We start from the raw sequence: 13,483 nt of genomic DNA on the forward strand, positions 1-13,483 counted from the left end.
CAAGCACAGCATATTTGTACAAAATGGGCCTTCACCTACGTCTCCACATATTTCATCGTTTAAACAGTGCCCTACATTTAGGGCCAGCCTAGACAAACACAAGGTGTTTCTATGTATGTCATTTGTATTCCTTGAGTTTTAAAATCATGTGTACACGACTAAGCAGGGATTGTCTTATATCACAATTACTGCTGGATTCCATACAAAGTGAAAATGAAAAGAATATTGATGTAGGCAATTGAGACTTATGCACTGGTGAAATGTTTCAGAAAGTTGGTCAGACTTATTTTGTATGAAGAGATCCCAGGAAAAGAGGGGATTCTTCTCCTTCCCTCACAAGATACTGCTCTGGAGCCTGGAACTAGTAGCTTCTAAGCCCCGTAGCACTAAATGCCTCTTCCTTGATAATTCCACTTTGCAGCAATATTTTGGGGGCTGAGAATAGAGTCATGACTGTCACTGAGTTATAAAAGGGAGTTGATGGTTTCGATCTCTGCAGCCAATTCCCATCTTCTCAAAAGTCCCTTCTCCTGGAAGGAGAACGAGAGGAAGGCCTCCAGAGATATATGGCAATTGGCAGACCTGGCCTCTACACAGTCAGTGAGTTGAAGGTGACTTGAGGCTCCATGTAGAAGCTGGATTCAGGCTGGAGGACTAAGAAGGCTGGTGGCTGGCTGTGAACTCCAAAACGATGCCACATGGCCCTGGGGAGCTCTGATATGGGATGGCCTGATTAGTTCTGCTGTGACCCCTCATGAGGACACAGAGCATGTGGAGGTCGTGCCACTCTTCTCTTTTACCTGTGTTTGCATTCTCAGCCTCTTCGTCATTACCTCCTTGATCTGGGTTTTTTCCCACTGTTTTTTGCTGTTATGAGATGTTTGAAAAATCTGTTTACTGGCTTATTTATTTTTAATTACTCCAGTAATATACAAATACATTCTTGTTATAAAATATTCAAACAGTACAGAAGTATATAAAGTCAAAAAAAACCTTTTCCCTTCACCCTTGATCTTATTCTCCTCCCCAGAGGTAATTACTGTTATTAGTTTAGTGTGAATTTTTCCTGAACTTTCTCTCTGAATGTACATACACTTATAAATACATAGTTAATAGCTACATAAATGAATAGTTTTATTTTGTGAGTTTCTTTTTACATAAATGAAATCATCCTTTTGAGTTGTTTAGAACTTTTTTTCGCTTATCTATTTTAGAGATCCTTCCAAGGCGACACCTGCATGACAGCTGTGTCAGTCCCTTCACCTGCTGCATAGACTTCTGTTGTATATATGTCCCGTGGTGTGTTTAACCATTCCTATGTTGTTGGACAATTAGCCAATTTCCTTGTTTTTTCTTGCTGAAAATATGAAAAAAATTATATGACCTGAAGCTTAACTCCTTTTCGTCTCCCCTTTGCAAGAGGCACATTAATTCCACTCCCTCCCATATCCTCCAAATTGAGCAGCAGTTTCAGCGCCCCCCAACACACTCTCCTCACTGTCTATTTCCCCTTGGCTGCCTTGGAAATTTTAGTTGGAGCTGCTGTCTTTTGCCTGAGGCAGAAGTGACCTGCTATTAAATAAACAGGCATTTGAAACCCACCCCCTTGTTATGTTCTGAAAGCCAGAGGTTGCCACAGGACAGTTACTGAAATCAAGACGATTGCCAGGCAGGAAGAAGATGTAGAGCCCTGGCCTTATTCCTCTCCCTTGTTTGTTAGTAATGGCTTGATTGAGTTTTGAGAACAAGCCTAAAATGCTGCCATCAGCACCGACTACCCTTTAGATTAGCACACGGCTCCTAGTCCCGTGAATGCAGTTAGGCCAGCTTAATGTCAAGGCATAAAAAAGATACTTGTTAAATAATTTCCCAAAGCTCCAGCTCAATCTTTAATTTGTTATTATTTTTTCCTCTTTCCCTCTCGTCCCTCAGTCTCACTTTTGCTTCTCCTTTTTCTTCTTTCTTCTATGCCGAAGGGTACGCCATTGAGTCGGGCTGATTTAAGGGCCGTCAACATCAACCTCTGTGACATGTGCGTTATCCTGTCAGCCAATCAGAATAATATTGATGATACTTCGCTGCAGGACAAGGAATGCATCTTGGCGTCACTCAACATCAAATCTATGCAGTTTGATGACAGCATCGGGGTCTTGCAGGCTAATTCCCAAGGTAAGGACAGCCTGTAATACTTCTCTGCTGTGCCTACAGGGGACAGGGGCTGGCAAAAGGGATATCCTTCACTCAGTAATTCAAAGACGCTCACATCAGCCTGCCTGGCAGTGAAACCTATGGTCGCTGTGATGGTTTTCAAAAGGGCATCTGCTGCCTCTTCTTGCTGTCCCGAGAAGCAGGCTTGAGACCTGAACTCCTGCATTCAGAATAGGCTGCCTTCCCAGAGATTAAATCAACCTTTAAATCACCACCCACCCAGCCATTCCAAACTGTGGCTTAATGATCAGAGTCATCAGCTAAATGGTCAGAGCACAGAAAAGATGCTGGCTGAACAATTCCCAATGTTTCTCCCCAGTATATATATTTCCGTTTGACCTATTAAGATTTGCTATTGTTATAGCTGCATGGAGGTGTTAAGCTTTACATTGTGATCTGCTGACCAAGGGATGGTGATCTCTGGAGAGTGATGTCTATATGGACGTTAAAAGTCATTTAGCAAGTGGTGATGCTCATCAGTCCACACATTCTCTATAGGAGATAAAACAGCGTGAAATGATGCACCTCTGCCTTCTCTGCTTTGCCCCGGTCTTCCCTGTCATTTTCTCCAGGATCCGGAGCAAGCTAATTACAAGTAAAGATGTCATCTATGGGTCTTAGAGAGGCAGCACAGCAAAAACCCCACAACAAACAACTTCACTCATCAGGGCCTGGCAGGATAGGATGTGAAGCATTTTCCTCCAAATAATGCCTCAGTGTAGGCTTGCCATGAACTGTGTGTAGGCTACTGAATGGGTGGCATTGGGTTCCTGATGGGGGCCTGAATCCCATCTTTCCAGTATCAAAGGTAGAGAGAGCACAGCCCATGAGAACTATGGCTGCTAGGATGTGAAGTGCCATCTTATTGATATGATAAAGCTCAGCTTGATCATGCAGCCTGGACCTGTGTGCTGGATTATCTTCTGTTGACTCAGCATCACCACACCTCCTTCTAATATCTGCTCAACATTGCAGCAAAGCCAGGAAGAAGAGTCCCTAGAATCTTCTTCCTTGCATGGTTCTAGGCTGGAGTCTGCCAATGAGAGAGGAGCACAGGGGTAAGATCTGGACATTAGAAGGGATAAAGAAGTCTTGATTCTTTGGAGGCAGCTGCATGCAGACACTGAGCAGATGCAAGCTTCAGAGAAACTCTCAGGGGAGCTTTCTGAGAACCCCTGGCTTTGCTGCTAGGGACTGACAAAAGGGCTGTGGGCTTCTTCGAGGGTCTTGAGATTCACAGCACCTTCTGGTGAAGTTCAGGAGAACCTTCCACTTGGTGTTGCAGGTGAAATGGCTAATGATGGCTTCTTTGACTTGTGCTGCTACAGTCCTTGCAATGGTTGTGTCAATTGTAATTTTCTCCACAGTTGGAATAGAGTGGCTTCTATTCTTGACGTAACTCTGCCTGATACAGCCTGAAGCCTAGTTTTGACCTCTCCCTTCCATCCTCCTCCACCTCTCCCCCAAATCTAGCTCTTGGTATCCACTTGCTCAGCCGTACCCACAGGGCAGAGCAACATGTCAAGGCTCTAAGAGAGAACTCTTATCTACCCAGGTGCATACTGGGGAGGCAGGGCCTGCCTCCTGCACGCCTACTCAGGGAGTAGAGGTGACAAAGGATGTGAGAAGACAGTAAGCTGGCCTTCTGGGAACTGCAAGAGGCAAGCTAGCATTTGGTTCCTGCTTTTAAGTACTTGTTCTCCAATGTGGTTCCTCCTTCCCCCACTCCTACAAGGACATCACCCGGGGACTTTGTTAGAAATGCAGAATCTCAAGTCCACCCCAGACCTTCTGGGCCAGAATCTGCATTGTAACAGGGTTCCCAGGTGACTCAAGTGCACTGCTTTAAGGCACAATAAATCTTCACACTAACAAAACCAGGTCCAGTGAACAAGCTGACCAACTCGAGTAGATGCTCGCTCCTCTTCTGGTTGGAACTAGTAAGGGGAATGGAAAGAAATGGAAGCTGGAGAAGTGCTCCCTTCGGAAGGAGATGGAACTAAGCAGGAGAGGCAGGAAAACACTCCCTTTCCCCAATGTGCCTGTCTCCTCCCAATCCACTAATTATGTTTTTCAGTCCATAGATCAAAATATCAATGTATAATTTAGTTACACAATTATACAATGTATAATTTAGTATGGATCTGACATAGGTGTTCCTTCCAGCTCTCATAAACTTTATCCCAGCCTCTCGGATCCTGTATGATGGAAAAACTGGTAAAAATGCTTCCTCGCCCCACCACATGATATTCACCCAATTTTCAAAAGCCTTCTTTACTGTTTTTAGCATAGGGATAAGTAAGAAAAGTAGGTTTTGGTGGGAGATGGGAAGAAAAGCAAAGGGAGCTCATTTCTCCTGCAAAAAAAGAGAAGGGCACTCCTTATTTTGTACACACACACACACACACACACACACACTCCCCAAAAGAAGACAGAGGATGTGCCTTTGGCCAGTGGCAATTTTCGTAGACTCCTCGTCAGCAGTGGAGTGGCATATATGCCCCACAGTAGCCAGCCGTCTGTTCTTCTCTCAGTGAGAGACTGTCGAAGCTATAGCCCACCAAGCCCATAATTCCCCACGTCTTCTTACTCCATCTGCTTTTCTCTTGTCCTTGGTTTCTAACGCTCTTCTCTGGTGACACTGTGACCTTCCAAAAGGCAGTAGTCCAGTGGTGGCCATCAACATGGGAAGTAGCTTCCTCCCTGACAGGCGGGTGCTGTATGTTCATCTCTGGCTGCTCCTGTGCAGCTCACTCTTCAGACTCATCCTGGCCTGTGGAGCCAGATGGACGAGCTAAATTTCCCTGCCACTGTCCCTTCTTGAGACCCTTCTGACCAACTGAAATGCTCATTGGCTTCAGATACTTTTGTTACCCTTCATCTGGACATTTGGCACGATCGTGCTCCAAGTGGATTGGAATTACAGAGTACAAAGTGGATTTTATGTTACTCTTTTCATTTTGGGAAACAAATCTAACTTCCAACCTGAGTGATAACTACATAGATTTTTGGCCGCTCCTGCCTGGTTTTCATCGGTATTTATTCTGGAGTTCTTATGAAACCCCATCCTTTGTCCTGAGAGCTACATTATCACCTCTCCAGAACACAGCAGGATAGAAATGTGGACTCAGGACAAATGTGTGTGCTCTTGGACCAGAGTATTCACACATCCTTATATCCTTATGGAAAGTTTTTCTAACATAATAGATATAACATCAAAAATGTGTCTTAACATTGAGGAGGCAGAGTCTTCATTGGGATTTGTGTTTGGACACTTGCCACTGCGTGTTACCTGCTCTCCTAGACTAATAAAACCTCTTTTCCCTCTTCTCTTTTTACATTCTCTGCTGGTGTCACTGTTCTAGCCCACATGGTGGTCAGAACCGACCAAGCCTAGGGATTCTGGACCAGACAGTTTCTGAAAAGATCTGAGATGTGATGGCTGCTTGTCAAAAACAATTACAGAGAAAGGTGCATACCCCATGCTGGATGGTGTATCCGATGTGACAGTTGGGTCTATGAGATGCAGTTTTAATATACAGCAGGCAAGACTGCTGTGACAATTATCTAAAGCAGGTGAAGCCACTTCTTGCTGGTCAGCAAACGTCAGCTCAGAACCACTTCAGAGCTCTTTACCAGCAACTAAGTGCCTTTATTTACAGAACGCCTGTCACTTCCCTTTGGCTGGAGAGCTGGTGTATTATTTAGCATGCATTTATCTGGGGAAAACATTTCAATTTAAATCAGCTGGTACAACAGTTGCTCTTGCCAGACTGTTTCCCTATGGTTCTAAAAGACAAGAACTGAGTCTGATTTTGGAAGGGAGTGTGAGCAGAGGGAGGAAAAGTCTATTCTCAGAGCCGCTTGAGTAAGTACCTGGAAAGAGGGAGTCTGTGGTTGAGTTTCCCATTATACTTTATGTCGAGTTGTGAAATGAGCATCTTATAGTTTCTTCCTGCTTATTCTCCCAGTAAGGGTAACTCTTAAGGGAAAGAAAGAGGAATAAATGAGTTCCTGCTGTGCATCAGGTGCTATAAAGGCCCAGGACACAAAGATGACTAGGATTCAGCCACTCACCATCCTCAGGTGAGTGGAGGAGGCACCTCCATAAATAATTACAGTGCAATGAGACAGGACCAGGCTAGAAGTACAGGAGCACAGAGAGCTCCTTATTTTATATATTTCAAGGAGTCGAGAAGGCTTCCAAGAAGAAGTGACATTTGTAGATGGCTATTGAGCACTGAAATGTGGCTAGTGTGACTGAGGAACTGAATTTTTCCTTTTATTTGATTTTAACAAATTTAAATTTAAAAAGTGGCATGTGGCTAATGTGTACCATATTGGACAGCCCAGGTCTAGAGCATAGGCTTGTTGCCTTGCTAAGGGTTCGGGTTTATAGGAAGATGATTATTAAATCCATCTTTTAAAAAGATAACAGGCAAAAATATGAACACAGTTTAGAGGTAAAAAAGAGAAAATGGCCTGAGCTATGCAAGAAAACTATTACAATGGACTAGAAGGGGTGGGATGACGGCTGACGTACATCTTTAGTGATGGCAGTCACAAAGGTGAGACAGAAATTCAGATGGATTTGAAACAGAAAAGATAGCCAATGAAGGCTGGTTGGATGGAAAAGAGGTGTGGGTGAACAAAAATGAGAAGTGAGGAATGAGTTTCGAGGTTGGCTTCTGGGGAGATGTAAAAGTGATTAAGTAAGCAGAGGAACCAGGAGGAGAAACAGGCTTGGGGCAGAAAGTAAAGAATTTGGTCCTGGTCCATTTGAGTTGGAAGTATCTGTAGAGCATCCAGCAAGAAATAAGAGCGTACAGCTGTAGGGGTGAAGTTAGATTTGAAGCTATAGACTTGGAAATCATCGGTAATGGACAGTATATAGGCCTTGAAAGTGGGTTTTTCCCAGGGAGACAGGCAGAGCAACTAAGAGAAAAGAATTTAACGTGGAACCTTGGGAAGCATCAATATTGAAGGGACAGACAGAAGAAAGGAATCCCGTGAAAGGGGCTGAGGGCAAAGATTTAGGGAAGTAGGAATGGGTGCTGTGAAAGACAAAGGAGAAGAGAGCTGAATAAATTCCAGATAGCAACTTAGAATATATCCTAATTGTTGTTGATATGTGTCTTTCTTGAGTAGCCTGTGAGCTCTTTGAGAGACAAGGACTATTCCTTGTCTTGCTCATCTTCATGTCCCCAAGTGCCTCTATCACAGGATCTGACATAGAGTTGGTATGCCGTAAAAATTTGTTGAGCTGAACTGATTTGAAAGGAAGCGATGATTAGTGCTATCAGATACTGCAAAAGAGTCAAGTAGATGAGGGCCGAAAAGAGGCAGCGCTGCATTTGATGCTCAGGAAGTTGTTGATGAGTAGCTTGTTGCCTGTAGAAGCCCATATTCAGGGGTCTGAAGCCTTAAGGGGAGATGAGAATTGGAGACCATATATTACTCTTTAAGTGCCGATAGGGAGAGAAATAGGATGTTTTGAGGATCTCATCAAAGAAAAGATTTCCTTTTTGTTTTTAGAATGGGCAGAAATACAGCATATTTGCTGGCTGCAGTAGACAAAGGTGAGTAGACTCACAAAGAGAGGGAAAGTTTGAAGCTATAGGAGAGAGTTGTTAAATGATAGAGAGAAGCGGGAGGTAATGTGGCTTTAAAACTCAGAAGGATTGATACTCATTCCTCTGATGCAGAAGGCTGGATGGGAAGAGAAGCTGGAGGAAGCTCAGTCCCATGGCTTCTACTTTCTTCAGGAAGCAGCCAGTTTTGCTTTCCTTGAGGAGTTTAGGGAACAGGACAGTTGAGACAGGGAACTGATGGTGATAAAGGCTTAGAGCAGATATCATGAGAAACAGGTAAGGGAAATGACTGGAGTTAGGGGAAAGCATGAGTGAGCACTGGTGAGAACCAGCTGAGGTTGGCACTGAGAAGGTGTAATGAACCCAGTCAGCACAGTGCTGCAGTTTTCTCTGCAGTGCTTGTCAGAAAGAGCAGAAAAAGTGGAAATTGGCTTTAGGTTGGGATGCACATTTGGAGGAGGCAAAGGATTCCATGGTGCTGTTAAGAGAGTATTAAAATGAGCAGCTGCCGGGTCTAAGATGGTAGGTGGAGATAAATCAGAGTTGAGACTTATTGACAAAGAGGCCAGAAAACAAGCAAGAAATAAATCCCTATGAGGTCAAAGAACAGGGGTGTGAAGTAAGGGGTGGGAGAGCCAAAGGGTGGGAAGTTTGATCAGAGAGAGGAATATGTGATGACCTCAGAGAATGAAATATTCCTTGCAGAGCCAGAACAGAACTTGGTGGTATTACACTGAAAACAATTTTTCTCCATGAGAATTCCACACCCAAATCAAAGCCCATCTGAATACTGCCATCACTGCTACCACCACCTCATCTTCTCCCCTGAGGCTCTCCTCTGCTCCTAGTAGATCTCTAGCTGTCACCCTCACCTGGATTCAGGACTTCATTTCCACCCATCTGCTTTTCATGCCCACCTGGATTTTCCACTAAGTCCATGTGGAAATGAACCATGACGAAAAGCCAACACCACCAACAACAACCATGATAATAATGCTAATGCTTTGTGAACATTTGCTGCCATTTTGTGGCAGGAATTTTGCCAACCAAGACAATGTGCATTTCTTAGATCACTGTTTTTCACCCTTGGCCACACATTTAATCACCTGAGAAACTTTAATAAATATGGATGCCTGGGTTGCACCTAAGCACTTGTGATTTAACTGGTCTAGGGTACAGCCTGGGCATCAGGAGTTTCATAAGCTCTCAGGTGATTCCCCTGTAGAGCCAGGGTTGAGACCCACTGTTCTAGATGGCACTCAGAAAAGGTGTGTGAGGGAAGGAGGTTACTATTTTGATTGTAAAGAGTAAGACACTGAGGCATGCAGAGATTGAGTAATGATTTAAACCTGGGTCTCCTGACCTCCTGGGAATCCTAAACTTTAAACCATTTTGCTTCTTCAGGACAATTCTTGGCTCAACTTGTTGGTCTGCCTTCTACCTTTCATATTTTTTTGATAGTCATTAGCTCTCCCAAGAAGGAAAAGCCCTAAGTGGAGAAAGAGGGATGAGGGCATGTGGTAGAGACATTAGACTCTAACTGCTTTCTGCCTAACTGGCTGTGTTTGTCAGTCTTGTCTCTGCCGCATGTCTCAAGGTGATAAGTAAGGATATTAGTTGCTCAGTAGACAGGCTGTCTTCCTTACCACAACTTTGTAAAAGCAGCAGAGCTGAGATCTAGCAATATAATGCTATTGAAGAGCAATGTTGCTCACCTCCAAAGCCAGCAGCCAGGCTCCCCTTAGAGCCTGGGTCTCTTTAAGAAGATGGAGCATGTGAATGTCAATGTCTGGGCTAAATTTGGATGTTGGTGTTAACGTTCCTCTATTGTTCCCTTTCCTGTTATATGCTCTGCATTCATTCGGTTCATGCTGCCTGTCCTGAGGGTGTTAATCTAATTCTATAGACACTTACTAAGCACCTGTCATGTGCCCAGACTGTGCATGGCATGTATTGCTGGGAAGACAGGGTCATAAAACACATTCCTGATTCTTGCAACTACTGATGCAAAAGTATAACTGTTCAGAATGCTGGTTTATCACTGTGAGAGAATTACAATCCATGGAGGCTAATATTAGAGACAGGAAGAGGAAGAGGCTGGGTTTAAGAGACATTCTGAAAAAAATGCATAGGATTTCAGTAAGTAGAAACAGATAGAGTTGGCTGCAATCAGAGAGAAGAACAGAAGTGAAAGGGCAGAGGTACATGGGGACATGTTTGGGGGACAGCAATGAGTACAATTTGGCAGAAATACAGGATGTATATAAGACAGCAGGGAGGCATGAGGCTGAAGTGTGGGTTGGGCGTTGAGGATTTTTTCTTTGGTTAAGAAGCCGTAAATAATTTTTTTATCAGTTTATGAGTTAGGAAGCTATAAATAATTCAGTAGGCACTCGGGAGCTATGGAAGGTTTCAATGCAAGAGATTCATGGGATTGGACCTGAGATTTAGGGAGATTGATCTGGCAGCCCTGGGAAGCATTGTTTAGAGTTGAAAAGAAGAGGATACAGGGACAGTGGGTAGGAACTATGCTTATCCAGAAGGAGAGCAGGAACCTTGAATGGACGAAGAACAGGAAGTTCTAGTGTGAAACATAGTAGATGTAAAACAGACTGCATGAAAGTGGTCTTCCCTTCCAGTGAGGGAGGATGGTGACACACTCCTGCGAAGAGGCCTGTGGAGAGAAGGGGCTGACCGCAGGAGAAAGTGGTATTGGTAACATTGTGTTTTAGTGATGGTTCATTTCCACGTGGGCTTGGTGGAAAATCCAGGTGGGCATGAAAAGCAGATGGGTGGAAATGAAGTCCTGAATCCAGGAGAGGTTCACAGCTAGAGATCTGCCCCGTTGCTCATGCTCTAGGAACAGAGGAAAGGATGAGGAAAGACAGGTGAAAGACAGAAGTCTGAAGAATGTCTTAGAAAGGGCAGAGAGAACTATTGGTAGAAGCAGCGAAACCACAAACTGAGCTGGGCTCCCAATGTCCCCAGTGGGGAGGAGAATATGTCCCAAACCCAGGACGAATGTCCCCTGCCTGGTTTTCCTCACTTCCTCTAAATTATTTTTCCATATTCTATGCCTCTTTATAACCACCAAGTTAAAAAAAATTATAGTGGACTTACACAAACACACCAACAGGCATACAAGTATGTGTGCATGTTCACAATGCACTCATGTGCATGTGCATGCGCACACACATGGTTCCTGGAACCTTCCATGGCCCTCAGCCACAGTTACACTAAGTTATATCCACATATAAGCGGATGCTTTTCTTTGTCTGCATTTCAACATAGGTTAAGAGCCTCAAGTTGGAAATGCCATTATTTTTGGAAGTGTGACCGTGGTCCTTGAAAAGGCAGCATTAATTGGGGGCATAGGGAAAATCCTAAGGTCTAAGAAAGATTTTACTGTTCCAGAGAAGAAAGTGTGACTTCTATCTTATGTTTGGGGAAGACCATGTGGATTAGGGTCTCTAAATTATTGGATATGAGGAGTCAGGATTCAAAATGATCTTCCTAAACTGAAACCTTGGGGCAAAACCCATAGGATGGAAGGTAATGAAGACCATTGAGTATTGTTTCAAATAATCACTAAAGACAGCCTGGATAGACCTCATTGATAGAAGCATAATTTATTTTGAACAGTGGTAGTTTCATCCTGGTCAGTCTGAGAGTGAGTGTGTCAAGAGCTATGAAGATTTGAAGGGAGGAATTGACAAACATGAGAATGTTGCCAAGGGGATGACCAGAATGGGGAAATGCTTGGACGACATGTCTCTTGCCAAGCAGTTAAGAGAATGGGGCTAGTGGACCGAGAAGGCCATTTTATCTTCTGCTCCGTTGGACAAAACCAGGACCAATGGCTAATGATTAAAGAGAATAAGATTTTAGCTCTACAGAAGAAGACATTGCCAGAACAGAATGGGCTGCCTAAAAATGTAGTGAGCATCCTATCTTCGCATGTCCCTTTGCCAAAGGAAAGTTACTGATGTGGTCTTTGTGATGGGAGAGAAATTGGATGAGATGAGTTCTGTGGTTCTTTATAACTGAGGGTCTCTGGTATTTTCTTGATTTTTATGACATAGAGATCTGTGTTTTAGATGATTTACATTCTTACTCCAGAGAGAGAGCTGTGCTGTTTGGCAGGATTGGGGTCATAAAGGGTCTTTTAGTGGAAGCTTTCACAGCCTTCCAGAATGGCACTGTCTTTGTGTCTAAGATGGGGAGCAGCCTGCAATGGGGTGAACAGCTGCACATCTGGCTTTTCCATTAATCTAACACACCACTCCCATCTTCAACTCCCATGTCACCCTCTTCAACACCCACCCTTCCCACTTTTCTCCTCTTCTATTCCTCCAAGCCTTGCCCCTGCACACAGGTTGCCCCCTCTCACTTGCAAACATACCTATACACATGTCCTCACACACATTCTCCCTCCCTGAAATCAGAGAAGCATTTTTTCAGCTGCTCCTATATAACATTTCATGACCACAGTGTTCTCTCTCAGTTCTGAAATGGTTGTGGGGGAGAAGCCATTTCTCTTTATACCCACCAAATGAACAAAGCTCAGTGCTAAAATATTTTTCTTCAGTTGTAACTGAAACTGCTGTTGGCTTCCTTCCCAAAAACCAGAAAGACAATTATACTTAACTGTTTAGAGATTTATAAATACTACACTGGAGTAGCCTCTAGGTAGTAACTTTAGATACCCAGCCCAATAATTTTCTTTTATTGGTTTGTGATTTAGATCTTATTTTGAGTCCTCTATAATAAGAGTAGTACATTTCATTAAAAGAGCTTACTGAACAATAAAGAAAATCTGGCTTAGGGCTCCGAGCAGGTCTCCAGTACAGAAAGGGGCCTGCCCTGTTGCATTTCTTCCGTGGACATCACAAGACGAATCTCAGCCCAGCGGTGCAGATGTATTTCAGCAACGCAACCATTGGAGCTGTTTTCTAAATGAGTTCAACTTGGGAGAATTTTTCCTACATAGCATTTTTCACCACATGAGAGATCCTCTTAAGACTGTTGTTTACTGTTCCGATAATAAATTCCTAGTGAAGGAAACAAGGAAAACAACGGTAGCTGTAACAAGAGATCGAGAAAGCTGGACTACTTTCTGAACCTGTGGAGGTTTTTAGGCCCTTCATAAATGAAGGTCTTCTTTGAGGAGTGGATGTGGGGAAGAAAAAGGAACAACAGACAAAATGACCTTTTCCTCCTAACTGCATGCAGAGCACATTCGCTTCCTTGCTCAGGCTGTGCTCAGCCTGGGACAATTGCAGTGAAAGGAAATCTTAGCTTCAGTGACAGAAAACAGATGTGGGGTGGTGTTGGGCTTGAGTTGAACTCATCGCCCTAGCATCGGGCTTTCAGAAGCTTCTTTACTCCTCAAAACTTGTGTGCCTAGTTAATGCTCCTTGTTAAAAATTAGAATTCCTTTATTTTTCAGCTGAGTGATGCACCAGGCACATTCATATACAATATCTTGCTTGATCTTCCTGATAATCTCCATTTTACAGATGAGAAAACTGAGGCTCAAGAAAACTCAGCAACTTGTCCAAGTCTCTTAGCTAGACAAGAGCAGATGGAGTTGATCCCCAAACTGTCTGATTCCAAAGCCTGGGCTTTTCTCACCACATCAATCTGCCCCATAAAAGAAAACAAGTGTTATTCTGATGAGAACA

General features: G+C 43.7%; 1 protein-coding gene across 7 annotated transcripts in view; it reads left to right on the forward strand.

Moving 5' to 3' along the window:
• KCNMA1 (potassium calcium-activated channel subfamily M alpha 1) overlaps positions 1 to 13,483 on the forward strand; it is a 713,595-nt gene that overhangs the window by 635,442 nt on the left and 64,670 nt on the right. For all 7 annotated transcript variants that reach the window (XM_046653011.1, XM_046653014.1, XM_046653010.1 and 4 more), the window contains one exon: positions 1,977 to 2,169. In XM_046653011.1, the coding sequence (XP_046508967.1) occupies positions 1,977 to 2,169 (193 nt within the window). The remainder of the gene's footprint in view (positions 1 to 1,976; positions 2,170 to 13,483) is intronic.

Source organism: Equus quagga, chromosome 2 (assembly GCF_021613505.1).
Source record: "Equus quagga isolate Etosha38 chromosome 2, UCLA_HA_Equagga_1.0, whole genome shotgun sequence".
Taxonomy (NCBI): domain Eukaryota; kingdom Metazoa; phylum Chordata; class Mammalia; order Perissodactyla; family Equidae; genus Equus; species Equus quagga.